Source organism: Pituophis catenifer, unplaced genomic scaffold (genome assembly GCF_029215685.1).
Source record: "Pituophis catenifer annectens isolate HBS135680 unplaced genomic scaffold, rPitCat1.0.hap2 SCAF_5, whole genome shotgun sequence".
Classification (NCBI taxonomy): Eukaryota; Metazoa; Chordata; class Lepidosauria; order Squamata; family Colubridae; genus Pituophis; species Pituophis catenifer.
The window spans coordinates 22,039,941-22,065,611 of NW_027256885.1; the positions used below are offsets into that span (position 1 = coordinate 22,039,941).

General features: G+C 41.8%; 1 protein-coding gene across 4 annotated transcripts in view; it reads left to right on the forward strand.

Moving 5' to 3' along the window:
- Positions 1 to 25,671, forward strand: part of NMT1 (N-myristoyltransferase 1) — a 97,707-nt gene that overhangs the window by 12,098 nt on the left and 59,938 nt on the right. The window contains exons 1-2 of one of the 4 annotated variants that reach the window (XM_070944492.1): positions 5,393 to 5,456; positions 6,279 to 6,862. The exons of 2 other annotated variants lie outside the window; for them this stretch is intronic. In XM_070944492.1, the coding sequence (XP_070800593.1) occupies positions 6,858 to 6,862 (5 nt within the window). In that variant the 5' untranslated portion in view covers positions 5,393 to 5,456; positions 6,279 to 6,857. Of the gene's footprint in view, positions 1 to 5,392; positions 5,457 to 6,278; positions 6,863 to 25,671 lie in introns of those variants that run through there. One more of the 4 variants, XM_070944493.1, reaches the window with a different exon arrangement.

A 25,671-nucleotide genomic window follows, 5' to 3' on the forward strand; every position in this document is an offset into this window, starting at 1 on the left:
CATTGACTTTTGGGTACCGGTGCTGGTAGCACTGTTTACTTATATCGATAAAGTAGGGATAATCCCTGAAGGGTGGAGGTTAGCTATAGTTTTTCCAATTTTTAAGAAAGGTGACAGAGCTGCCCCATCCAACTACCGACCCATCAGTCTTCTTAATATAATTTCAAAAATGTATACGAAACATCTCCTAAATAAAATAGAGGACTGGTGCTTGGATAAGGAAATTCTGGCAAATGAGCAGGCAGGTTTTAGATCAGGTAGGTCTACCATAGACAAGTGTTTTGTCCTTTCCCACTTAATTAATAAATACAAGACCCAGGGGAAAAAGCTGTATACCGCCTTTATTGACCTTACTGCTGCTTTTGATTCTATAGATAGGAACCACTTGTGGAGGAAACTACAAGTTATGGGGATGGACCCCAGACTTATTTTGTTGATCAGGATTCTCTATACTAATACGGCAATTAGAGTCAGATATGCAGCAAATGGGGCCTCAACAAACAGCATACCGACAACTAGAGGAGTGAGGCAGGGCTGCCTGCTGGGCCCTACTCTTTTTAACCTTTATATAAATGATATCCCAGCGCAGCTGGATGATCTTCTGACGCACAGCCCCCAAATAGGCTCTAGATTTATTAACGTATTAATGTATGCCGATGACTTAGTGTTGTTTTCTAGAACCCAAATAGGAATGAGGAGACTTCTTGACAAGCTCACACATTACTGTACTGCAAACCACTTGACTATAAATGTAGCTAAATCAAAAGTTTTAGTCTTTGGCAATAAGAATCAAAAGCACAATTGGCAGATTAATGACACAAAAATTGAGCAAGTTACCCAATATACTTATCTTGGAATTGTTTTTTCCAGTGCAGGAGGTTGGACTCCGCACCATCAATACCTTTCTCAAAAGGTCAGAGCAGGAGCAAGCCTTGTATCCAAATTAAGTAAACGAATCCAACCAACCTCCATTTTACCTCTTCGTAAAGTCTTTCAGGCTAAACTTGTTCCGATCATGCTCTATGGTGCTGAAATTTGGGGTCTTACAGAGGCCCCCATATTAGAGAGAACTCAAAATAATTTGTTAAGGAGGATGCTTGGGGTAAACAATTCCACTTCAGCTGCATCCGTCAGAGCTGAATTGGGACATTTCTCACTGTACACCTATACAATCACTAGGGCGGTAGCCTACTGGCTAAAAATGACCCAGATGGATGCCAGCAGACTCCCTAAAATATGTCTAGAGGAACAGCAGATTTCAAATCCTCAAAGGTATTCCTGGCTAACCCGGCTGTCAGAAATATTGAACCGATATGGCGTAGGGTTCCCGTTGTGTGGCACACTGAACCAAGTTAAACAACGGATTAAAGATATACATGGGCAAATGGACATGGCAACCCTTTCAACTAATCATTCCCTTAAACTGCTGACAGCAGTTAAAACAACTTTCACTCTGGAAAAGTATTTACATTTAGACATGCCATCAGTGGAGAGACAGTTATTTGTTAAGTTTAGATTCGAACTTCTAGACACCAACGTTAGATTCGGCCGTTATCGGAAAATCCCGTATGACAAAAGAATATGCATATGTGGGGTAAACGTCGTGGAGGACACGGCGCATATAATATTCGAATGTAGTCTCTATCAAGAAGTAAGAAAGCAATATCTGTCCCCAATTATAAATAAATTTCCGCACTGGAATATAAGCCAAAAATTAGCATTTCTGTTGAGGGCTGACTCTCCTCCCCTGGTAAGAGCGATTACTCGATACCTTAAAAGAATGACGGCAATACGAGCCAGTTATATCAAAAAAAATTTATTGATTTTAAGGAAGATGAGCTCAGTTAGAGAGGAGCTATCCTATTTGGGTTATCTAGTCTTGGCAACTTAGCTATTGAAATTTGATATTGTAAAATTTTAATGTCATCTATCATATATTTTTAGATTGCTATTTTTGTAACTGTTTTATCTTTTTCCCTTTTTCTTTTCTGTTTTGTTTGAAAAGGCCTTCGGGCTATTCAATAAACTATACTATACCTTCAGGGCCACATGGCTCAGGGCCACTGGACCCCAGTGGACCTGACCCACAACTTCAATTGGCTGGAGCTTCGGGCGGCACACCTTTTCCTTTGCCACTTCAAGACTTTGGTACAGGGCCAACACATTCTCATCCTTACGGACAACGTCACGGCCAAGGCACACATAAACCGTCAAGGAGGCACTCACTCCAGGAGCTTCATGTCGGAAGTGGAGCTCCTGGGGAGGTGGGCAGAAAATTATTTGCTCTCCCTCAAAGCGGAGCATATCGCGGGGACAGCAAACACTAAGGTGGATTGCTTCAGCCGGTCCACAATAGACAACGCAGAATGGAGATTACACCCCACGCTCTGTTGTGGCCCATCAGCGGCCTGTGCAGTTAGTAGCTGATTCCAACAGCGAGGAGGCTGGTGTGGTGCTGCGCCAGCAGCCTGTGCAGCTGGTGCTTGAGTCAGACAATGAGGAGGCTGGAGAAGATGTGGTGCCAGAGGCGGGGATTCAGCCAGGGCCTTCAGAACCTCCAGAAGCTCCCATAAGTGAAGAGGAAGAAGAGGAGGAGCCTCTTCTTGATGCACGAGCGCGCAGAGCTGTTAAAAGGCAGGAGTGGCTCCTCAGGAGGAGGTCTCCTCGAGAGTAAGGCTTGGGGCTAATTGGCCACTCCCCTAGCTTATTTAAGGAAGGACGATGACTAATGCAATTTGCAGGAAACAACTTCGTTCATATTCCTTTGCGTCTTGATTCCAGAAACGTTTGATTGGGCTCTTGTTTCTCTCTTGTCAGTTTTCCTGCAAATTGCTTCTGGGCATTCTGCCAACCACAGTAAGATTACGGTTATCTGAAATACTGTTCCTCAGAATTGAGTTGTTATTCTTTGGATTCTTGTCGGCTGTTAATGAAGTTAAATTAACAGCCCTTGTTCAGAAAAGACTGATTTAAACCGTACTTGTGTTCGAACAACTACTAAGAAAGCTCATTAGTAGTCCTTAATTAGTAAACTAAGCTTTGTACGGACTTTGTGTGTGCTGCATTCTTTGGGGTCCGTAGCTGGGGCAGAACACGCTCTTCCTGGAACTGACAACCAGATTCAGTGAGCCAGTAGTGGACCTGTTTGCCTCCCAGCAAAATGCTCAGCTTCCCCAGTATTTCACCAGGTTCCCATCACAGAGGGCGGAGGGGACCAATGCCTTACACAGCCCTTGGCCAAGCGGCCTACTTTATGCCTTCCACCTCTTCCGCTAATTCCAGGAGTCATCGGGAAGGTAATTCAGGAGAGGGTGGATCTCCTCTTAGTTGCCCCTCACTGGCCCAGGCACCCATGGTTTGCGGACCTGGTGGGCCTTTCAGTTTCTCGGCCCTGGAGGATTCCTCAGGAGAGGATATCCCTCAGCCAGGGTGCCTTGAAACATCCGGAGCCTCAGTGGCTCAACTTAACCATCTGGCACTTGAGCAGGGGCTCCTGAGGAAGCATGGGTTCTCTTCCAGGGTCATTGGAACCATCCAGGCCTCACACAGATCTTCTACGAATTGTATTTACGATTCAACATGGGCAGCCTTTACCAACTGGTGTGGGGTTAGGGATCTTGACCCCACCTCTTCTACAGTTTCACATGTTTTAGATTTTTTGCAGGACGGGTTGGACAAAGGTCTGTCCCACAACACGCTCCACAGGCAGGTTGCAGCACTGTCCACGGTCTTGCGGTGTGGGAAGAGGACATCATTGGATCATGACCCCATTCTTAGGCAATTTATTAAGGGAGCAGCTAACCTCCGACCTCCGGTTGTCCATAGATACCCCACATGGGATTTATCTCGAGTTCTTCAGGCCCTGACATCGGCCCCTTTCGAACCTTTACGAACTGTGAGCTTGCGTCTCTTAACATTTAAGGTTGCGGTTTTGGTGGCTATCACCTCTGACAGGCGCATTTCCGAACTGGCAGCTCTTTCAGTCCATCAGGATTTGTGTATATTCCATCCTAATAGGGTACTCCTCCGGATGGATCCATCCTTCATACCTAAGGTGAAATCCCAAGTTTCATAGGGCCCAGGAGGTTATCTTGCCTGATTTCTGCCCAGGACCTTCCCATGTCCTGGAGCGAAGATGGCACACCTTAGATGTTTGGAGGGCTCTTAAGATTTATATTAAGAGAACATCCCACTCTCGCCGGACGGAAGCTCTTTTTGTGTCCTTCCATCCCTCATCTATAGGTGCCAAGGTGACCCCATCTTCCATAGACGGTTGGCTGCAGGCTTGCATTGCAATGGCCTATCAGGTTCAAGCATTACCAACCCTTAGGGGTGTTACGGCCCATTCCACCTGCAGTGCTGCCACATCTGCAGCATGGGCTACGCAGGCCTCTATTGAGGACATCTGCAGAGCCGCCACGTGGGCTTCCCCTTCACCCTTTATTTGTCATTACAAGATTGATGTCTATGCCTCGGCTGAGGCATCGTTTGGACGAAGGGTGTTACAACATGTTCATGGGGAGGCTTCAGGCTCTGGCCAAGCGGCTTCCCACCTGTAAATAGGGGGAGGCTTTGGTAAGTCCCATTCTTGGCCACTCCTGGGACCTTGCAGGAGAATGGGCGTTGGTCCTACCGAGATACGCCCTTTCTCTGCGTCATCCCAGGAGTGGCCAAGCCCCACCCTGCTTTCGCTTGGCCTGTGATCCGGGAACTAATGCTTGCATGGTTTGAGTTGTCTTTACAGATACGTTCTCATCGAAACTGGGGCAGGAAGGTGGAGGCAGGAGGCGTGGCTAAAAGAAACAGCTCAGTCTCAACAGGAAACAGACGATTCAACCCATTCTTGGCCACTCCTGGGACGACGCAGAGAAAGGGCATATCACAGTAGGACCAAAGCCCATTTCACACCATGCATGTATACATTTCCACACAATATACGTGTTCCACACAATATACATCACACCTAAGATCCCTTACATTCTGTGTTTATGACAAACATGATTACCCCTGCCTTGTTACAACAGGATCTATCTTATCTTGTCTTTTACCATTTGTCCAGAGCGTGGGCTTACTTCCTTGAACATTCAGATCGGGCTGACACACAGTGATTAGCTCTTTATCATTTGTGGTTTTTATTTGGCCTTGCTACTGAGGCTTGCAGTAAGAGTTATTGACTTAAAGTATTTTATAATTCTTCTGATACATTTTATAAAAGAGTAACTTTCCATCCATTTTCACATGGTGACCAGAACTGGATGCAGTATTCCAAGTGTGGTCTTACCAAGGCATTATAAAGTGGTATCAACACTTCATGTGATCTTGATTCTATCCTCTGTTAATGCAGACTGACTGTTAATTGCATTGTCTTTTTTGGCAGCTGCAACACACCGCTGGCTCATATTTGATTGTCCACTAGGACTCCAAGATCCCTCTCACAGTTACTACTATTGAGCCAGGTACCATCTATACCATACCTGTGCATTTGGTTTTTCTTACCTAAGTGTAAAAGCTTACTTTTTTCACTATTGAATTTCATTTTGTTAGATAGGCCCCAATGTTCAAGTGGGGAGAGGAAGAGGCAAAAATATTAACTCCAGGCCCATTCTCAAAAGATACTTTTGAATATGTGGTCTGTTAAAATTAATCATCTACATCTGTGATTTGAGCATTTTAGAAAATTATATTGATTCGCTCATGACAATGTATCCTCTGCTGTGCTATGCTTGACACCTTTGATTTGGACAAAAGTACAGAATTATTTTCAGTTTGCAATTCAGCTGTCAGAATCAGGTAATAATTTAGTCTTGGTAATGTGTGTAATATATACATTCCCTTGTAGAACCTTGTAGAATGTGGCCTGGTTTTTTAAAAAAATCTGGGACATGTAGAAGCAACACACCTACTTTTTGTTTATGGCCTGTTAAAGACTAAACTGAAAGAAATGGAAGGTGACTTATCATATAGAGTGGCTAAGACTGATTTTAAAAATCTGATTCCATTATGGAATTCAAGGCAGTGTACAGCTACTGTATAATGTGATTTTGGAGCATTCAAAGGAGCCAAATCAGCACAAGTACTATGATTCTACTCTTCTCTGGCTGTGCAATCTTGTATTACATATATTCATAAAAAAAGCTTATTCCAGTTCTACCTGAAAAGTTGCACAAAGCAGCTCAGAAATCAATAAAATATAGGTAATATTTTTTTAAAAAAATCAAAATGCAGGTTTAAGACCAAAGTATATAGCAGTTTTGCTCTCTTTTCCCCAATTTATCTAGCCCAGAGGTCTGCAACCTTAAACACTCAAAGAGCCATTTTGACCCGTTTCCCACAGAAAACAACAACAACAAAAAAACACCAGGAGGAACTTCCGGCGGTGATGTCAGCGTGAGTGGAGCGAGGGAACGGGGCTCTGTTCTTGAAGCTCAAATTTTCCCAGCCAGGAAGCCTAAATAGGCACTATCAATCCCAGAGAGATTGATAGAAAAAAGAGGAATCTTCGAGGACCTCGGGGGAAAAAGCAATTTCCCCGAAGGTTCAGGAGAAACCTCCTAATTCCGGCGGAGAAGAAACCAGCCATTTTGGCTGGCCCGAAGCGCTGACAGCCAAGGAGTAGGAAGCGAAGATCGAAACCAACAGAATTGCATCGATAGGAGAAAAGAACTATATTGTTGAACGGGGGAGCAGAGATACCGAGACTCCAAAACTTGAGGCAGAAATACTGCCTAATAAATGCTGCGACTAAGAGGAAGAGGAGCGGAAGAAACAATCTGACAAGCAGTGACTGCGCAAAAGGCGAGATATCAGGTGATAAGAAGAAAGAAAACTCCGGCTGGATATATCTTGAGGATTGAGCGATGTGGTGATTATAAATTAAATATATTTATTCCATTATTGTGCATGTTATTAGGACTGTGAAATCTATGGAAGGCTTTAAAGAACAAAAAAGTCTTAATTAAAGGTGGAACTGGAGTGGTGGTTCGAGATGGTGGGTTTAATGGAGGTTTAGATGAAATAGAACTGGAAAACAATAAGATCAGGGATTTCTAATTAATGTTGAAATTGGATATTTTGGGCATTTTTGGAGATTGACAATAAACTTTACAATTGAAGAGAATTGAGGTGGAGGATAAAGGACAGAAGGAAAAAAAAGAGGACTGTACAGAGAATGATGCAAGACTGGGAGAAGATTGCACGGAATTAAGGACTAAAAATAAAATAATAATAATAAATATATATAGAGAGAGACATATACAAGAGACTTTCACCCTTTGGAATATAAAAGCATTAAGAACTAAACATAATTGTGAGAAAAGAAATAAATGTTTAATCGAAAGTAATCGAGATTAAGATAAACGGTGGAATATATAAATTAAGATATAAAGTTTTGCATGATTAAGTGATTATTGATAAACACCTGATTATTATTTGAAAATTAATTATTAGTAATTGTTAATTATTGATATATGTTGGATTATTGATATTTGAAAATTGAGTAATTTATATTTATATTTGCTTATCTTTATAATTAGATATATATGTAGCTTTAATATATTACTAATAAGTGTTTAGATTTCTATTTTTTCTTAGAATTTTTTTTTTTTTTTGCTTTAATTTATATGCTGCCCTTCTCCGGAGACTCAGGGCGGCTTTACAATGCGTTAAGCAATAGCCTTCATACTTTTGTATATTTATACAAAGTCATCTTATTGCCCCCACAATCTGGGTCCTCATTTCACCTACCTTTGAAAGGATGGAAGGCTGAGTCAACCTTGAGCCTGGTGAGATTTGAACTTGCAGTAATTGCAAGCAGCAGATGTTAATAACAGTGCTTTAGTCCACTGTACTACAGGCTCTTCCTGTAGTAATTCCATATATACTTATAATTCCATATATAAGTAAAAATTTACATAGTCTTAAGTATATAGAAATATATAGAATATAGAAAATAAGGATTTGAGAAATATAGTAAAATACATATATTTGTAGACCTTAAAACTTTGTAGTTTTAACCTGAGCACAGCCAAGCCCCCACCCTATCAGAACACACCTCCACCCAATCAGAACACAGCCAAGCTCCTACCCAATCAGTTCACACCCCCACTGGCAGTTAAAAGGAGGAAACAGCTGCGATCACACATTGCTCCTGGAGGCACGAAGCCGTAAACACCAGCCTGAAGATGACGAATGAGACTTCGTCGAAACGTCGCCAAGATACTTCCAATTTTACGCGGGAGAAAACCCGAATAACCAAATATGCAAGTCTTGGTGTATTCGGGTCTTCTCCCGTGTAAGATTGAGAGCACTTTGGCAACGTTTTGGCAGAATCTCATCTGCCATCATCAGGCTTATGCAAGGGGTTTTCTGCAGCAACTGCTGTTACTGTTTCAAATCTGGTGCTGGTAGTCTGCTTTGCTGGGATGGCCCCACCTCTTTGTTCTGATTCGTTGGGAGTCCCAGTCTGTGTCTGTTGGCTTGGCTTCGGGTGGCAGGGCTTCATCTTTGTGGCTGGCTGGAATGTGATTCGGCTGGAGGTCTTGGGGTGTGTGTGTCTGGCTTCTGGGGTGTAGATTTTTCTGTCTGTGGGTGCTGGGACTCATTTGTTTTTTTTTTTTTTTAATAAAAAAGTTTTTATTTTCTGATCAAACAAGTATACAATATAAACAATCATTCATACTATCATCAGAAAAAAAGAAAAAAAAATCAATTTGGTAAACTCAATCTTCAACCCCTCCTCACCACCCCCCACCCCCGACTTCCCAGAACAAAAACAGGGCATAGATTTCACCAAACATTCGCTAAAATAAACTAGCTAACTGCAAGATTTAATAACTCCCAAGACCCCTTAACTCCCCTTTTACAATTTCATCAACCTCCCTTTATATAAACACAAAGTAACATGTAATCCAATAACTCTAAGAATTTTAAAACCATTAACAAATCTTAAACATTCAAGCCTAAAAACATTTTTCCCCCTCCTACTTTTCTCAAAGTTCAGATATTTTGAAATCTCATAACAAAAAATAAACCTTAGATATTCACTAATTAAATTTCTACATTTTTATAATTAACCATTAGTACATTAACTAGAAAACCAAAAAAGATTAATCAACCATTAATACATCATATTTAAAAATCAATATTCAACTTTATACTTTTTCCCCCTCAGTAGTTATAACACCTAAAACATAATCAATTTAAACCATGAATAGAACAACTACAAAGCCAAAAAAAAAAAAAAATTAATCTTCCATTCTTGGTTTCTTATTTTGAAATCTCATAACAAAAAATAAACCTTAGATATTCACTGATTAAATTTCTACATTTTTTAAGTTTCTAAATTTCCCCCCTTCATTATTCCTTCCTCCAATTTTTAAAATTTAAAAGATAATCAACAACATAATTAACCATTAATACATAAACTAAAAAACCAAAAAGGATTAATCAACCATTAGTACATCATATTTAAAAATCAATATTTAACTTTATACTTTTTCCCCCCTCAGTAGTTATAATACCTACAACATAATCATTTTTAACCATGAGTAGAACAACTACAAAGCCAAAAGAAAAGGTTAATCTTCCATTCTTGCTTTCTTTTTATATTTTTTCCAATCTTTCTGCATCCCTCCTACTTCTATTTTGAGGAGGTTTTTCATTTTAATTTGAGGTTGATATAACTGCAAAAATTGTCCCCTTTTTAAAAAAGTTTCCTCTGATTTAGAGCCCCCAAATCGCCTCTTCATGCTTATATAAATCAGTTCATTCCTTCGTCTGTAAAACCAAAGTTTGTCAAGAGTTTGTGAAGAAAAGTTCAATTGTTTCTTTTCTATTAAATGTATAGATGCCACTGACAAGTCTCCTTCATCTTCTGAAACTTCGAAAGTCTGGTCATTTACTGCTTTTTTCCAAACCAAGTCATAATTTTGAAGGATTCTATCAATTTTTCCGAAAAGAGCAGAGAGTAAGCTCGAAAATTCTTGAGAAAATTCTTCCACCCTCTCTGCTGCAATATCTCCTGAGTTGTCATCATGCTCCGTAGTTGTTTTGATTTCCTCAGTCATTTCTGTTGTTATCCCTTTAAGAATTGCTATTTGGTTACTTATAGCTGCAGTATGATTATTCATGGCTTCTTTTATAAATTCTGTAAGTTCTGCATCAAAATCCTTACAACTCTGTAAATCAGACAACTGTTTCGTTTCTGACACCTCCAAATAGCATCCAGCACTTTCAAGATCTCCTTTCTTAGAAGCCATTTTATTTTAAAGAAATTTTCTTTCTTCCCACAGCCATAAAATCATAAAGTCAGAGCCATCCTTTTGAGCAGCATTCAGCAATTTCTTTATAAACAATCTTTTCCCAAACAGCTCTTCAAAATCTATTCCAGCAACTTAAAGCCAGTCTCTGAGCACGAGTCTATTAGCAAAAACTTTTTCTAACTTTCCCTTTTAAAATCGCAACAAAGAAACGCCATCTTAACTTCCAGCTCAGAAAATCCAATTAGAAACATTGTATCCCCAGAGTTAAGTGTTATACTTGCAAAAAGCTTGTCCTGCTGCTTCTGTTCCGCCTGCTTTTTTGAAATCATTTAATCTTCTGTTTGACAGCAGAAATTGGACGCAACACCTAGCTCTGTAAAAAAAAACAGAGTCCCCCCAGATCCGGAGCTTCAGTGGGCTGAACGGGGAGCTCTCACCCTCCTAACCCCTGGAATTAATCCAGGGGTTTTCAGGGAGCTCTACCCTCACCCACCTGCTCTCCTCCCCTTCTTTTCCCGAAGGGGAGATTTTCAAGCCGTTTGACAGCTGATTAACACTGTCAGAACGGCTCAACGGAATCACGGGGGCGGCGGTCTAAAAAGACCGTCAATGGTGCTGCGGAGCCAACCCGGAAGTCCCTGGGACTCATTTGTTGACAAGGGCTAGTTTTCAGATGTCTGGTAGGCGGGAGGTATCATCACGCTTATTCATGTTATGGGGGCGTTTTTCTATTTCAATGGCTTCCATAATTATTTCTTGTTGAGGTGTTCAGTTTTGGAGATTAATTTGGTTCCTTCAAAATCAATTTCATGTCCTGTAGCTTTAAGGTGCTGGAAAAGAGAGGAAGTTTTTTCTTCTTTTCTGACTGCATTCTTGTGTTCTGCAATGTGTGCATTTATTCTCCTATTAGTTTGTCGAATGTATGTGGCTGGGCAGATTTTGCATGGTATTTCATAGACTCCTTGGTTTTCTAGCTGGATCTTGTCTTTGGGGTTTCTTAAGATGTTGGCTATTTTTTGGTCAGTGCAGAAGGCTGTCTTGATATTGTGTTTGTGGAGAATTTTGCTGATTTTATCTGCGGTGCCTTTGATGTAAGGGAGGAGGGCGATGTCGTTGTCCTGTTCTGTGTCTTGGTTCTTGGGGGGATGTCTCCCTTTGGATTAGGTTGGTGATAGTGTTTCTTTGGAATCCATTAGAAATTAATACGTTTGTGAGAGTGTGTAATTCAGTTTCCAGGTGGTCTTTGTCGGCTAGGTGTTTGGTTCTGGAGATGAGAGTCTTGGCTACGGAGTTGATCTGTGCAGGGTGGTGATGTGATTGTGCGTTTAAGTAGCGGTTGGTGTGTGTTTTTTTCTTGTAGATGGTGTGTCCTAGGGAGCCGTTGGGTTTTTTGTAGATTAGGAGAGAGAAAAACTGACCATACACCCGAAGCCAAGTCAATAGACACAGACTGGGACTCCCAACCAATCAGAACGAAGAGGTGGGGCCATCCCAGCAAAGCAGACTACCAGCACCAGATTTGAAATAGTAACGGCAGTTGCTGCAGAAGACCCCTTGCATAAGCCTGATGATGGCAGATGAGATTCTGCCGAAACGTTGCCAAAGTGCTCTCAATCTTACACAGAAGACCGGAATACACCAAGACTTGCATACCTGTACCAGTGAAAATCTACAAACACACACACACACACACACACACACACACACACATATATAAAATGTTTTCTTTCCTTTTCGTAGGCTTTATGTGTATTTCTCTTTAGCCAGGTTCTTCCTACGTAAACCAAGATTTTTATGCAGCCCTACTTCAGTGAAATCACAATCCATTAATCTTCTTGGTCTCCCAATGGGCATTTGCTGGGTGCCAGAAAAAAAAGCCTAGAAACTAGTGGATTGTGATTTCACTGAACTAGGGCTGCATAAAAATCTTGGTTTACGTAGGAAGAACCTTGCTAAAGAGAAATACACACACACACACACACACACACACACACACACACACACACATATAAGGAACTATATTGTTTAGAACAAATTTAAAAACTATAAAAGGGAAGAGAACTGACCACTCTCATAATTAATATGTTTAAGATCACTAGAATTAATTTATTGTATGAAAATTTGGAAGAATTTACAATGGATAGGAAAAATGACAAGTACAGGTACAACAACGATGACTAAAATAAGTAAGAAAACGGCTTCAAACCCTACATCCCTTACATCTTCAGCACAGCAGCGATCAATAGAAAGTATGCTTGGAGCAGATAAAACAGGCTCTATGTCCAATATACAAAGTATTCAATCAACGTTGTTAATGATTCAGGAGGCAATGACTAAGACACAAGAAGCCATTGCAAACAATCACAAGGAAACAAAAAGAGACCATTATGATCTCAAATCTGATATGGGAGAAATGAAGGAAAACATTAAAAAAATGGACGATAAAATAGAAAAAATCCAACAGAACATTTCCAGAAACGAACAAAGGATCCAAACAGTGGAATCAAAAATGGAACAAACAGATAAGAAAATAGAGACAATGGAACAAAAACGTGTCAATCAGTAGGGAACTAGAAGAATCGATTGTGTATTTGGAAATGGAGAAAGCATCATTCTACCTTAGATTTCAGAATATCATGGAAAATAAAGACGAAGACTTAGGAGAGATAATGGCGGAAATTTTAGCAGAAGCAACGCAAAGAGATAAAGATGATATACGAAGAGATATTGATGAGGTCTACAGAGTTCACACGAATTATGCCCGCAGGCACAAATTGCCAAAGGAAGTTCATGTTAAATTCACCAAAAAAAAAAAAAAAAACGATAAAGGATGAAATCTATAAAAAAATGAGAGATGAATCAATACTATACAAAGGAAAGAAAATAATAACCCTCAAACAAATCCCAAGATGAGTAAGAGACCAGAGAAGAAATTACAACTTCCTTACATCGCAATTAAATACATGCAAAATCATGTTTCGATGGTTGATACCGGAAGGCATCCTAATCTCCTGGCAGGAAGATTTTGCCCTGGAGGAAGATCAAGAAAGTAGGGAGGAAGCCGAGAGTAAAAGTCAGGAACAATATCTAACAGAGGAAAATGAAGGAGACCAAGAAGAAAAAAGAAGATTGGAAAAGGAACGAACAGAAAGAGAAGGAGCAAGGGAAAAAACACAAAGAGAAACAAGAAATACAAGAAGATTAAGAACAACAAACAAATATGGAGGAAGAAATAAAAATGATCTCAATAAATATAATTGGTCTAAACTCACCAGCTAAAAGAACGCAGACATTCATGAAGCTACAAAGATTAGATATGGACATTATAAATTTGCAGGAAGTACATATTAAGAAAAAGCACAGAAAATTACTAGAATACCCAAGATTAGGCAAACTGTATACATCATTAGCAGAACAAAAAAAAAAAACGAGGAATAGCAAGATACATTAAAAAACAATTAGAAACAAAACAAATATACACAGATGAGGGAAGAATTTTAATAATTGAAATAAAAACAGAACAAAAAACAATATTATTGATCTCAATCTATGCACCAAATAACAACCAAAATGAATTCTATAGAAAGATACACAATAAAGCAAAAGAATTAGAATATGAACATATTTGCCTAATTGGAGACTTTAATGCGATTATAGATGTGAAAAAAGACTATTGAAGCAATAAGAAAAATAAAACTAAGAAAAAGACACTACCTGTCACATTTCATGAGATGACACACAAACTATGTCTACAAGACACATGGAGGGAAATAAAGAAAAAAAATATATATATTCTATTCTAGTCCACATCAATCGTGGTCTAGGATAGATATGGTATGGATGACGACAGAACTTAGAAAGGAAATAGAAATGGAAACAATGACCAATACATGGGCGGATCATAATCCATTAAGAGTAATATGGAAAGGCCAGAAGAAAAGAAAAAGATGGATGTTGAACAAAGAAATATTAAAAGATAAAGTATATATTCAAATGATTGAAAAAGAAATGAACATATTTTTTTAGGATAAACACAAAAGAAGAAACATCCCTCCAAAACCTGTGGGACACCACAAAAGCATATATATAAGGCCTAACAATTGCTTACACAGCGAAGAAAAACAAAAATAAAAAACAAGAATGAGATAATTTGTTAAAAGAACTTAAAAAATGGGAGCTAGATTTACAGAAGGAACCCCAGAACAAAAGAACTAAGGAAAAAATAGATTTGATAAAACATAAGATTAATTATGTTAACATAAATTATGTTAAGTAGTTGGAGGGCCAGTCATGCTGAATCTGACCGGACACTGGTAAGATCTCATATTAAGAATTACCTAGTGGCGATAAAAGCAGCAAAATGTACCCATTTTGCTGCTCTTATTGCATCATCAGATAATCGCCCAGCCGCCCTGTTTAGGGTCACCCGCTCCCTGCTCCACCAGGAAGTGTGGGAGGACCCCTTGGAGGGAAGAGCCGAGGATTTTGTTCAGTATCTGTATGACAAAATCACTCAGATTCGGGAAGATCTGGATTCCGACTGGGTAGATCCAGCGGGGATGACGGAGGCAGGTCCTGAGAATGTCATCTGGGATGAATTTGATCCTGTGACCCCTGAGGACGTGGACAGGGTTCTGGGTAGACTGAACGTGACCACATGTTTGTTGGACCCGTGTCCCTCCTGGTTAGTGCTGGCTTCCCGGAAGGTGACGCGAGGCTGGCTCCAGGGGATTATAAATGCTTCATTGGGCGAGGGTGTCTTTCCCACTGCCTTGAAAGAGGCGGTGGTGAGACCTCTCCTCAAGAAGCCTTCCCTGGACCCGGCAGTATTGGCTAATTATCGTCCAGTCTCCAACCTTCGCTTTGTGGCGAAGGTTGTTGAGAGTGTGGTTGCGCGACAGCTCCCCCAGTACCTGGATGAAACGACATATCTAGATCCGTTCCAGTCGGGCTTCAGACCTGGGTACAGCACGGAAACGGCATTGGTCGCGTTGGTGGATGATCTCTGGAGGGCTCGGGACAGGGGGTACTCCTCTGTCCTGGTCCTGTTAGATCTCTCAGCGGCTTTTGATACCATCAACCATGGTATCATGCTGCACTGGTTGGAAGAGTTGGGGGTGGGAGGCACCGTACTACGGTGGTTCTCCTCCTTTCTCCCCGACCGGTCGCAGTCTGTGTTGACGGGAGGCAGAGGTCGACCCCGAGGCCCCTTATATGTGGGGTGCCACAAGGATCGGTCCTCTCGCCCCTTTTGTTCAACATTTATGTAAAGCCGCTGGGCGAGATCATCCGTGGTTTTGGGGTGAAGTACCACCAGTACGCTGAAGACACCCAGCTGTACATCTCCACCCCAGACCACCCCAACAATGCCCTTTAAGTGATGTCCCGGTGCCTGGAGGCCGTACGGATCTGGATGGGGAGAAACAGGCTCAGGCTCAACCCATCCAAGACCGAGTTGCTGTGGTTTCCGATGTCAGCTGGTGCCATCGCTGACTATTGGGGGCGAATCATTGGCCCCCACGGAAAGGGCTCGCAACTTGGGTGTCCTCCTGGATTCATGGCTGCCTTTAGAAGAGCACTTGACGGCCGTGACCAGGAGGATTTTTCATCAGGTTCGCCTGATCCGCCAGTTGCGTCCCTTTCTAAATCGGGACTCCTTACGCATGGTCACTCATGCCCTCGTCACCTCCCGTCTGGACTATTGTAACGCTCTCTACATGGGGCTCCCCTTGAGGAGCACTCGGAGGCTTCAACTGGCGCAGAGTGCGGCCGCGCGGGTGGTGATGGGAGCGACGTGGCGCTCCCATGTAACACCTCTCCTGCGCGAGCTGCACTGGCTCCTGGTGGTCTTCCGAGTGAGCTTCAAGGTTTTGGTTATCACCTTTAGAGCGCTCCATGGCTTAGGACCTGGTTATCTACGGGACCGCCTGCTACCACCAATAGCTTCCCACCGACCAGTATGCTTCCATAGAGAGGGGCTCCTCTGGGTGCCGTCGGCCAAACAATGTCGACTGGCGGCCCCCAGGGGGAGAGCCTTCTTTGTGGGGTCACCTACTATCTGGAACGAGCTTCCCCCGGAGATACGGAGGATCCCGGATCTGCATACCTTCCATCGCGCGCTCAAGACTTTCTTATTTCATCAAGCTGGCCTGTCCTAAGTCTTTCCCCTTTTTAAATGGAAATTTTAAATTTGTTTTTAAATTATTGGGGTTTTAAATTTGTTCAGCCAAATTATTTAATTCCTTTTATTTTATTTTAAATTTTGTATTTATATGTTTTATTCTATGGCTGTTCACCGCCCTGAGACCTTTGGGAGTAGGGCGGTATATAAATTCAATAAAAACAAAACAAAAAAACCAAATTTGACTACACAAGCAGAGATGGCACAGAAAATTAAATCAGCAAAGCAAAATTACTTTGAACATGCCAATAAAACGGGTCGATGGTTTGCATACAAATTGAAAAAAGATAAAGAGAAAAAAACGATACACCAGTTACAGGATGAGAAAGGGGAGATACACTTCAAAAAAGAGGAATATATATATACATATATAGCAAAAAACTATTTTCAAAACCTATATACACAAGAGAATATATCCGAAGAAGATATTAAACGATATTTAGAAAAGATGAATTTAGTCAAATTGGAGGAGACACAGAGGGAGATATTAAACGGGACAATTAGTATGACAGAATTAATGGAGGCAAGAAAAAAATAGAAGAACAACAAAACACCAGGTCCAGACGAACTTCCGGCAGAATTATATATGATATGTCAACAACCATTAGATGAAATACTGCTAGAAATTTTTAATGAAGCGCTCCTGAAAGCCAGACTACCTAACTCATGGATGGAAGCCACCATAACACTTATCCCAAAAGAAGATACAAACAACAAATTAAAAACTATAGACCCATTTCATTTTTAAATGCAGACTACAAACTATTTACATTGATAATTTCAGAAAGATTAAAAAAAGTAATAAATGAATACATCCACCCTGATCAAAACGGCTTTATGCCAAAAAGGCAAATAAAAAACAATATGAGAATTATAATTGATGTATTAGAATATTATGAAACAAATCCAGATAAACAATTGGCATTAATATTTTTGGACGCACAAAAAGCCTTCGATAACTTAAATTGGAGATTCCTTATTTTACAATTAGAAAATATGAAATTTGGCGATAAATTTGTAAAGATGGTAGAAAATATATATTCAACTCAAATGGCAAGGATAGCAATAAATGGAGACACTACCGAACAATTCACAATAGCAAAAGGAGTGAGACAGGGTTGTCCTCTATCCCCCTTACGATTTATCTTAACACTAGTGATACTGTTAAACAAAATTAGAAGTGAAAACAAAATAAAAGGTTTGAAAATAAAAAAAGAGGAATATAAAGTCCAAGCCTTTGCTGACGACCTGGTCTTCATCTTAGAACAACCAATACTGTCAGGACCCAAATTAATAATGCAAATAGAGGAATATGGAAAAGTAGCAGGACTTAAAATTAATAAACTCAAAACAAAGGCACTAACAAAAAACCTTACCAAGCAGCAGGAGAAAGAATTAGAAGACAAAATGGGTATCCAAACAACAACAAAAAATAATTTAGGAATATGGTTAACAAATAAAGGTTCATGGATCAAAGAAGACAACTATAATAATACTACAGATAAAGAAAGACTTGGAAATTTGGAGCAAATTACAATTATCCTTTTTAGGAAAAATAGCATCGATTAAAATGAACGTGCTACCACGATTACTAGTCTTATTCCAAGTAATTCCCATAAAATTAGGAAAAAACTTTTTTAAAGATCTAAATAAATTAATAGGGAACTATATTTGGCAGGGAAAAAAATCAAGAATCAAAATACAATCACTGCAAGATAGTAGAGAAAGAGGAGGATTTGGACTCCCAGATTGGGAAACCTACTATAAAGCAACATCACTTATATGTATCAAAGACTGGATGGAATTACGAAATATAAAGAATTTTAACATTAGAGGGATATGATTTGCAGAGAGGGTGGCACGCCTTTTTATGGGAAGGAAAAAATAGCATAACTATTTTCAATGACACTTAATTAGAGATGCACTACTACAAACATGGCAAGGGATAAAAAAGAATCATCATGATAAAATTCCAGAATGGTTATCCACAATGGAGGCACAAATCTACCCAGATGCATTAGACATTGACAAAATGAAAAGATATAAAGATTTGTTAAATAGTCAAGGGGAATTGAAAACAAGGCAGGAATTAAAAGAACAGGGTACAGACATTGATTGGTGGCCTTACATGCAAATAAAATCTAGATATAAGACAGATTTGACACAATATGGATTCCAAAGAGAAGTACATGAATTAGACAAAATCCTCCAAGGCACAGAAGATAAATTAATAAAAAAAAATGACATTTATTAAGATACAAATTGGAAGAGGAAGTAGTTAAGGAAAATATAATTTGGGCGAAAAATTTTGGGTATAACATTGAACTGGATAAATGGGAGAAATTATGGAACAAAAATTATAAACTGACAATGTCTGTATCCTATAAAGAATATCTGTATAAAATGTTTTACATTGTTTCCCAATGACTCACCAACGTGTTGGAAATGCAAATAGCAAAAGGGAATGTATTACCACATGTGGTGGTCCTGCCATAAAGCGAAACAATATTGGAGTAGAATCAGATCACAATTAGAAGAAATAACCAAAGAACAGATAGAGATGAAGCCAGAAACTTTTTTACTAGGAATACTCCCAGGGCCGTATGAAAAAGAAAGACAATATTTAATTATCCATATTATCACAGCAGCAAGAATAATCTACGCTCAGAGTTGGAAAAATAATAATATGCCATCAGAAGATAATTTGATCAGAAAAGTTTTGGAATGTGCGGAGATGGACAAATTAACAAAGGAGATACAAGAAAAAGAGGAAACAGAATATTACTTAGTGTGGGAGAAATGGTATGAATGGCTGGAGGAAGAGAGATAAAAGGCAAGGAAAAATTAAATAATGGTCAAAATAGGAGTAGAAGTATAATTGCAAATATGAGGAAAGAAAAACTGTAGAAATGAAAGTGTGTACATGGGTATTTATATGTATATATGTAAACAATATTAGAAGTATATGTACGAAAGATATAGTAGAATAAGGAAGGAAAAAATGTATAAGTATGAAATTCTTGACTGATGTGAAACTGTTGAAATGGAAAAAGTGTTAAAGCTTTCTTTTTGTTTTTAAAAAATGTTTAATAAAAAAAATTAAAAAAACACCGGGAGCCACAAAATCTGGGTGGGTGTGGCCAACTTGACGTCACTCACTCCGTCACATGAACCCCCCCTAGCCATGCCTACCCAGTGTCAGCGTTCCAGAAAAACCCCACTCCAAGTAAAGACGCGAAAGCAAGCATTTTCCAAAGTTCTCTTTACTAGAATAGGCAAACTGGCACATCTGGGAAAACCCGAATCTGAAAAGCCCAGGTTTTCCTTCAGTTAGTCAAAGCTCCCAAAACCACCCCCTTTCTCCCCAATCGATCACATGCTCCAGTCAACGTTCGTTCCATCTCGACCCAGCCCCCTGACCACTCCTTCTCCAGATGCTGGATGCCCTGACCTTGACCGACAGGAAGAATGCTATTATGTCTACTAACCCCCTCTCCTAAATCCCCCCTCCTACTTTCCCAGAGGAGGTAGCAGCATTGAAGCTTCCGGCCTAATATGGCTTCCAAAGCTGACACCCAGCTGGTCATTAAGGCAGAGAACCAGGAAGCACAAAACCCTTTTCTCTCCCCCCTCTCTCTGTATCTGTGTCTCTTTTCCCCTCTTTGTATCTCCCTCTCCCTCTCTTCCCCTCTCTTCCCCTCTCTGTATCTATGTCTCTCTCTCTCCCCCTCTCTCTGTATCTCTCTCCCCCTCTACCTCTTTCTCTGTATCTCTGTGTCTCTCTCTCTCCCCCTCTCTCTCTTCCCCCCTCTCTCCCTCTCTATCTCTGTTTCTCTCTCCCCCCTCCCTGTCTCTCTCTCTCCCCCCCTCTCCCTCTCCCCCTCTCTCTGTATCCCTCTCCCTATCTCCCCTCCCTCTCCCCCTCTATCTCTCTCTCCCATCTCTCTCTCCCCCTCTCTCTGTATCTGTGTGTGTGTGCATGCGCGCGCCTCTGTGTGTGTGTATCTCTCTGTGTCTGTGTCTCTTCTCACTCTCTCGGAAAGCCCAGCGAGCTCTCACTGAGGCTCTTCGCTACTCCTTTTCTTTCTTCTTTTTGGAAATCTGGGCTGGCTGAGGAACGAGCGCAAAGCGCAGCGGAGGCTTCCCTTTGGGTGACCCTCCTCCTCTTGCGACCCCCTGGCCAGCTGTGGCGGGGCCGGGAGTGTGCGCACTAGTGGGGAGACCCTCTTCAAGTGAGCCGGCGGGCTCAGCCAAAGCGCAGCAAATTTTCTCAAATTTCCTGATGAAACTTATGGATCTTTATAGTTAATTACCATTTGACCAAAATGAAATTTTGTGACATTTCAAAAAGCAGTTGGTTAATGTGGTTAACGTAACTTTTCTGGAATCTACAGTGGATATAAAAAGTCTACTCACCCCATTTAAAATGCCAGGTTTTTGAGATGTAAAAAAATCAAGCCAAGATAAAATCAGTTCAGAGTTTTCCCCACCTTTAATATAACGTATACACTGTACAATTCAATTGAAAAACAAAAATCTTTTAGGGGGAAAAATAATTTTAAAAACTAGAATAATGTGGCTACATAAATGTTCACACCCTGTTATAAATAGGGATGTGGCTGTGTTCCGAATTAACCTATCACTTTCAAACTGATGGTAAATATTAGTACACACCTGCCATCAATTAAACTGATCAAGTCCATTTAAATTTCAGCTGTTCTAGCAGGATTTTTCTAACATTTACTCAGTTGCCTCTTACAGCAAAAGCCATGGTCTGCAAAGAGCTTACAAAGCATCAAAAGGATCTCATTGTTGGAAGGCATCAGTCAGAAGGGTACAAAAAAATTTCCAAGGCATTGGATATACCATGGAACACAGTGAAGACAGTCATCAACAAGTGGAGAAAATATGGCACAACAGTGACATTACCAAGAAGTGGATGTCCCTCCAAATTTGATGAAAACTGGTCCAAGAGGTTGCCAACAGGCCTACAGCAACATTAAAGGAGTTGCAGGAAGTACTTGATGTGTACTACATGAGATGACAGTTTTCTGTACTCTTCCTATGTCTGGCCTATGGGATAGGGTGGCAACACAGAAGTCATTTTGTAGAAAGAAAAACATCCAAGCCTTGGCTACATTTTGCAAAACCCTACATCAGGTCTGACAGAAGCATGTGGGAAAATGGTCTGATAAGACCAAGGTTGAACTACATCCCCAAAAGTATGGTGCAAAAACAGCACTGCACATCACCAAAAGTACACCATACGCTCCATAGTGAAGCATGGTGGTGGCAGCATCATTATGCTTTGGGGCTGCTTTTCTTTAGCTGGAACTGGGGCTTTAGTCAAAGTGGAGGAAATTATGAACAGTTCCAAATATCAGTCAATTTTGGCACAAAACCTTCAGGCGTCTGCTAAAATGTTGCAGATGAAGAGGAATTTAACCTTTCAACATGACACAGACCCAAAGCATACCTCCAAATCAAAAGGATGGCTTCACCAGAAGATCAAAATTTTGGAATGGCCCAGCCAGAGCCCACAGCTGAATCCAATTGAAAATCTGTGGGGTCAGCTTCAAGAGGGCTATGCACAGGAGATCCCCTCATAACCTGACAGATTTGGAGCATTTTTACAAGGAAGTGTGGGCAAAGATTCCCAAGGCAAGATGTGCTATGCTGATAGGCTTCTACTCCAAAGGACTGAATGCTGTCATAAAATCAAAAGGTGCTTCAACAAAAGTATTAGTTTAAGGGTGTGCGCCAGAGGTGGGTTGCTACCGGTTCAGACGAACCATTAGTGGAAATTTGACGTTCCCTGAACTGTTAGTGACCTTTGTCTGGCCACGCCCCTGAACTGGTCCCTGCTCGCTCACCCCACTCGCCCGATGCCTGCCCCGCCCTGCCACTACTTGCAGAATCTAGCCCCGTACTTCTGCTCACCACTGCTGGCAAAGGTAAGGCTGAAGGGCACGGGTGGGCGGGGGAGGGAGAGCTGGTGGAGGGGTGATACCAGCAGCGCCCACAACATCTTCACCTGAGGGCATCGCTGGCAGCCACTTCCTGCACCTCCCGTCCCATGCTCTTCCCGCTGCTGCTCGGCCTCCTCGATGCACAAAGGCTGGAGGCAGCGGTTTCTTTCGCTGCCTGCGATCTGCTGGCTGCCTCTAATCTGCAGTTTACTCGTGAGCAAGTTTACTCAGCATGGTGCTCACGAATAAACTGCAGATTACAGGAAGCTGGCAGATCGTTGGTTTTCTCGCTCTGCTGCTCGCCTGGCAGAGCGCAGACTGGCAGCTCCAGGTCGTCTTTCATCCATTGTGTGCAGGGAAAAACCTTGCAAAGTAAAGAAAAACTTCTCCTGAGTGCGAGAAGTTAGTTGCCTCGCACTCCCTGCACGCAACGGCTGAGAGACGACCTGGAGCTGCCACTCTTTGGTAAAATGCACGTCTCGCAGTAGGGCGCAATTTGGGGTGGCAGGGGATAGGGGGGAGCTCGGCAAGCTTTGCAGCTGTGTGGCTACAAAGGTTGCTGTGCCGGCTCCCTTCTCCCTGCTGGCCAGCGCCTCCCGAAGCTGCTGACGTTGCATGCAGCATTGCAGCCACTGCGCAGGGACTGATAGGGGCAGCAGCAGCCCTCTCCTGTCTTTCTCCAGCTGGGCGGGGAAAAAAGGAGGGGGACTTCACAAACAAAAGAGAATTCTCTCTTTTGGCACTGGAGCCAAAGCTAAAAGAAACTGGAGAAAAAGAGGGAGGATAGGAACAGGGGAAGGGCAATTTTTTCCTTGTTTTAACTCTGTAGCAACATCTTTCCCAGCTACTGCTTTCTCTGCTCTCAGCAGCAGAGCTTTTTTTTTTAAAAAAAAAAAGGTTAGTCCCCTTCTTCCCGGGAGAGAGAAGAGCGGGGGCAGGGAGAGAAAAAGAAGGCGGCACGGGATGGTGGGGGGTGGGAGTGGGGGGCATCTTATTCCCAGCCAGTTGCTGCTTCCTTGGGTCCCCTCAACTTTTCAGTCCCAGAAAGCAGCTGAAAAATGCCCTCCTCCATGCACCATTTTCTGTCCTTGCCTCCTTCCCGTTTTTATTTGGTTTTCCCTCCCACCCTGAAAGGAGTTTCAAGCAAAAGGAAGCTGGGGGGGGGGGAGAAGGATCCTGGAGCAGGAAGGGATTGGGAAGAATGAGAATGAGGAGGGCTTCCCAGCTCAAGGAAGGCTCGGAGTCCGGAATCCAGAGTGCGCCTTTCCCCTTTTCTCTTGCTGCACTTTTATTTCCAAAGCGGGCCCCCCCTCCAGTCCACTCTCTTTCCCTAAAAACGGAGCTCTTGGTCCGAAGCGGGCGTTGTGTAACAAAAGCAAGTTTTAAAGGAAACAAAGTTGAGCTACTTTGTAAGGAAAACAAGTACTGTCAAGGTTTCAGTGCAAGCCATACTAGTATTCCAAACTAATGAGTCTTTTTTTTAAAAAAAATAATAATTATTTTTTGAGACAAACAAACTTTTAGTACATCAGTCATCCCTCCCCTGTGACATCTCGATGCTATCTTCCTCAGTTGTTTTTGTTCTTCTTCTTCCAAAAGTTTCTTCTATCTTGATCTTCATCCAAACCATTATAACAATTCATTACTATAACCATATTCTAGTCATCAAGTTTTTATACATAATTATAAAATTAATCATATCTCTTTTCTAACCAACAATAAAAATAATTCCATATCTTAAAATATTCTAACTCTTCCCTATCCTTAATCATCAAAGTTTTATCTATTCATTTCTGCACAATCTAAAACATTTTTTATTACTTCTTCCAAAGGTATTTTCTCTGCTTTCCAATTTTGAGTATAAACAATTCTTGCAGCTGTTATTACATGTATAATCAGGTAGATATTTTCCTTACTAATTTTTTCAGGCAGGATACCCAATAGGAACAACTCTGGTTTAAGTCCAATACGTAGCTGTATCATTTCTTCCAACCAGGTTTTAATTTTATTTCAATAGTTTTTTGCTTCAGGACATGTCCACCACATTCCATTGGCATCCTTCAGTCTTAAGAGACTATGGTATCGTGCTCTGGAAAGAGGTCCTAAAACAGCATCTAGTGTGACTAAAAAGGCCAATTTGAGAGTGGCAATCCCTTCCACACTGAGGGCAGATACATTCTGTCCCCTGCCCAGCCCCCAGATTTCGCTGGTTCCGGGACTGCCTCTTTGCCTCAGCCTGCCGAACAAGTGTCTCTTCGAATTGGAGAAGGCCATGCTGCGTCTTTAGCCTCCAAGCTGAACGATCGGAGGTCAAGGTTTCCCAGTTGTTAATGTCCATTCCCAGGGCCTTTAGGTCCCTCTTGCAGATATCCTTATATCGCAGCTGTGCTCTCCCTCTGAGGCGCTTTCCCTGCACTAATTCCCCATACAGGAGATCTTTCGGAATCCGACCATCAGCCATTCTCACGACATGCCCAAGCCAGCGTAGACGTCGCTGTTTCAATAGTGTATACATGCTAGAAATTCCAGCACGTTCCAAGACTGCGCTATTTGGAACTTTGTCCGGCCAGGTGATGCCAAGAATTTGTCGGAGACAGCGCATATGAAAGGTGTTCAACTTTCTCTCCTGCCGTGCGTAGAGGGTCCAAGACTCACTGCAGTACAAGAGTGTGCTCAGGACGCAGGCTCTATAGACCTGGATCCACCCAGGGCAGGGTGACGAGGAATAGTCTTGAGAATGTTATCTGGGAGGAGTTTGATGCTGTGACTCCCGATGATGTGGACAGGATTTTGGGGAGACTTAGTGCGGCCACATGTTTACTGGACCCGTGTCCCTCCTGGTTGGTACTGGCCTCCCGGGAGGTTACACGAGGCTGGCTCCAGGGTGTTATCAACGCTTCGTTGAGTGAGGGTTACTTCCCCACGGCCTTGAAAGAGGCGGTGGTGAGGCCTCTCCTCAAGAAGCCGTCCCTGGATCCGGCAATATTGGCCAACTACCGTCCTGTCTCCAACCTTCGCTTCCTGGCGAAGGTTGTTGAGAGTGTGGTCGCGCGACAGTTCCCGCAATTCCTGGAGGAAACATCCTATCTGGATCCGTTCCAGTCTGGTTTCAGGCCTGGGCACAGCACGGAAACGGCATTGGTCGCGTTGGTTGATGATCTCTGGAGGGCTCGGGACAGGGGTTGCTCCTCTGTTCTGGTCCTGTTAGACCTCTCAGCGGCTTTTGATACCATCGACCATGGTATCATGCTGCACCGGTTGG